At 42.4% G+C, this 1,867-nt stretch overlaps 1 protein-coding gene across 1 annotated transcript in view; it reads right to left on the minus strand.

Annotated features, from left to right (window-relative positions):
- Window positions 1-121, minus strand: part of scara3 (scavenger receptor class A, member 3) — a gene marked incomplete at both ends in the record, with an annotated part of 45,067 nt that extends 44,946 nt beyond the window's left edge. Inside the window, one exon of the mRNA XM_080745069.1 lies at window positions 112-121. Coding sequence (XP_080601195.1) covers window positions 112-121 — 10 coding nt within the window. The remainder of the gene's footprint in view (window positions 1-111) is intronic.
- Window positions 122-1,867: the final 1,746 nt, after the last annotated feature.

Here is a 1,867-nt window from a genome sequence, read left to right on the forward strand (position 1 = left end):
CCTAAGTGAGTGAGGTGCTGACCACGCAGATAATAATGAATGAGAGGAAAGAGGCCGCACACTCTTCAGCCACGATGCAAATAATTTATTTACCAACGTTTCGACTGTTACCAGTCTTCATCAGGGTTTAACAGAATGACAGAACAAACATCACTTTTATAGGGGCTGGGAACAAAGGTGGAGTCATCTCAGGGAGGTGTCCTCAATCTCCCCATCAACATGGGAGGGGTGGGTAATTGCTAATCACTGGCAAGTGAAGTGACTGAAAACCTGCTGTGTGCCCAAGTGACTTATACATCTGTTAATTTCATTATTCATTTGTGAATATTAAAAGACAACGACAATATATATATGGAAAAACATTTCTAGAACACTCTGAGAGATGTATAAATATAAATACATACACAATAGAATAGAGTAAGGATACAACAGTAAATGACACAGTATCAAAAAAACTCTCCAGTAGGAGGGATGTGGATAGTGCAGCTTTTTAAGGGAAACATGTATTATTATGGATATAAATAAGTAAACACAGTGATTATCTTCCAAATACATGGACATTGTATATTGACCAACCTGCACCTTGACATGAAACCAGAGATTACACACATGTATCGATAGACCAATGTAGCTATATGGAAAGGAAAAGTAATTAAACCCCTCCTTTTAATTTGTTCTTCTTAAAAATGCTAAATATAATGCACAGGTAGTATTGATACAATCGATTCTTTGCACTGCCGATTCGATACGATACAAAATAAAACGATACGATTCGATTTTAGTTGTTTTCATTTCGATATACTTCGATTTTTTAAGTTAAAAACTATATTTCGATACAGTTACTATATCGTTACACCCCTAAGAGTTACAAATGATTTGATGCTTTCCACAGATCCCTGCTGGGCCGCCTATAATGAACCACAAAATGGCACAAATGTTCTTTGAAGCCATAAAACCATATGTTGACATTCTAGTTAAAGCCAAATCATTTCATTTTGCATGTCATCAGCTTTCGTCAATTGGGTATGGCAAGCTATGGCAGCTGCCACACCTTGGCTACTAGGGGGGAAAATAATAAAATGTACTGTAATCGTGCCTGTTGCTAAGTGTGACGGAGAGAGTCGCAGCCCCAGCCTGAAGCCTCAAAAGTCTAGTATCTCCCCCTGACCAAATAGATGTCTCTTTGGTCTAGTGGTTAAGATATTGGACTCTCACGAGGGAGAACCGGGTTCGAAGCCAGGTGGGGAAGTTCGGATCACCTCCGTTACATTGGTGCCGTGACCCGGATCCGGGCTTCCCCGTAGGAGGAGGTCAAAGGGGGGTGAGTGTGACGGAGAGAGTCGCAGCCCCAGCCTGAAGCCTCAAAAGTCTAGTATCTCCCCCAGACCAAAAAGATGCCTCTTTGGTCTAGTGGTTAAGAATTTGGACTTTCATGAGGTAGAACTGGGTTCGAAGCCGGGTGGGGAGGTTCGGATCACCTCCATTACATAAGGTATGGCAACATGACTGGTGTCTTGCGCACGTGCAAGACACCAGTCATTTGCCATACCTTAGCTTTTTTTTAATTGACGCCGCCTCTTTCACCACCAAAAACAGCACCCAGCAGCTCTACATGCAGGGGCGTCACACCAAATTCTGGGCCCTGGGTACAAGGATTCACTGTGGGCCCCCCATGAATGTTAACTATTAAAAAATAGCAGATATACAAGCTCACAGCGCGGCACCGAGTGCCGCGCTGCGAGCTTGTAGATCTGCTATTTTTGAAAAATCGTGAAAATGTATGCCAAGAAACCTATGTTTCCATGTCAGTGATGCTCAAACTTTGTCATGTGAAGGACCCCCCCATCTCAAAATATTTAGTTCCAGG

The sequence above is a fragment of the Nannobrachium achirus genome, assembly GCF_963921795.1.
Source record: "Nannobrachium achirus genome assembly, chromosome: 16".
Taxonomy (NCBI): Eukaryota; Metazoa; Chordata; class Actinopteri; order Myctophiformes; family Myctophidae; genus Nannobrachium; species Nannobrachium achirus.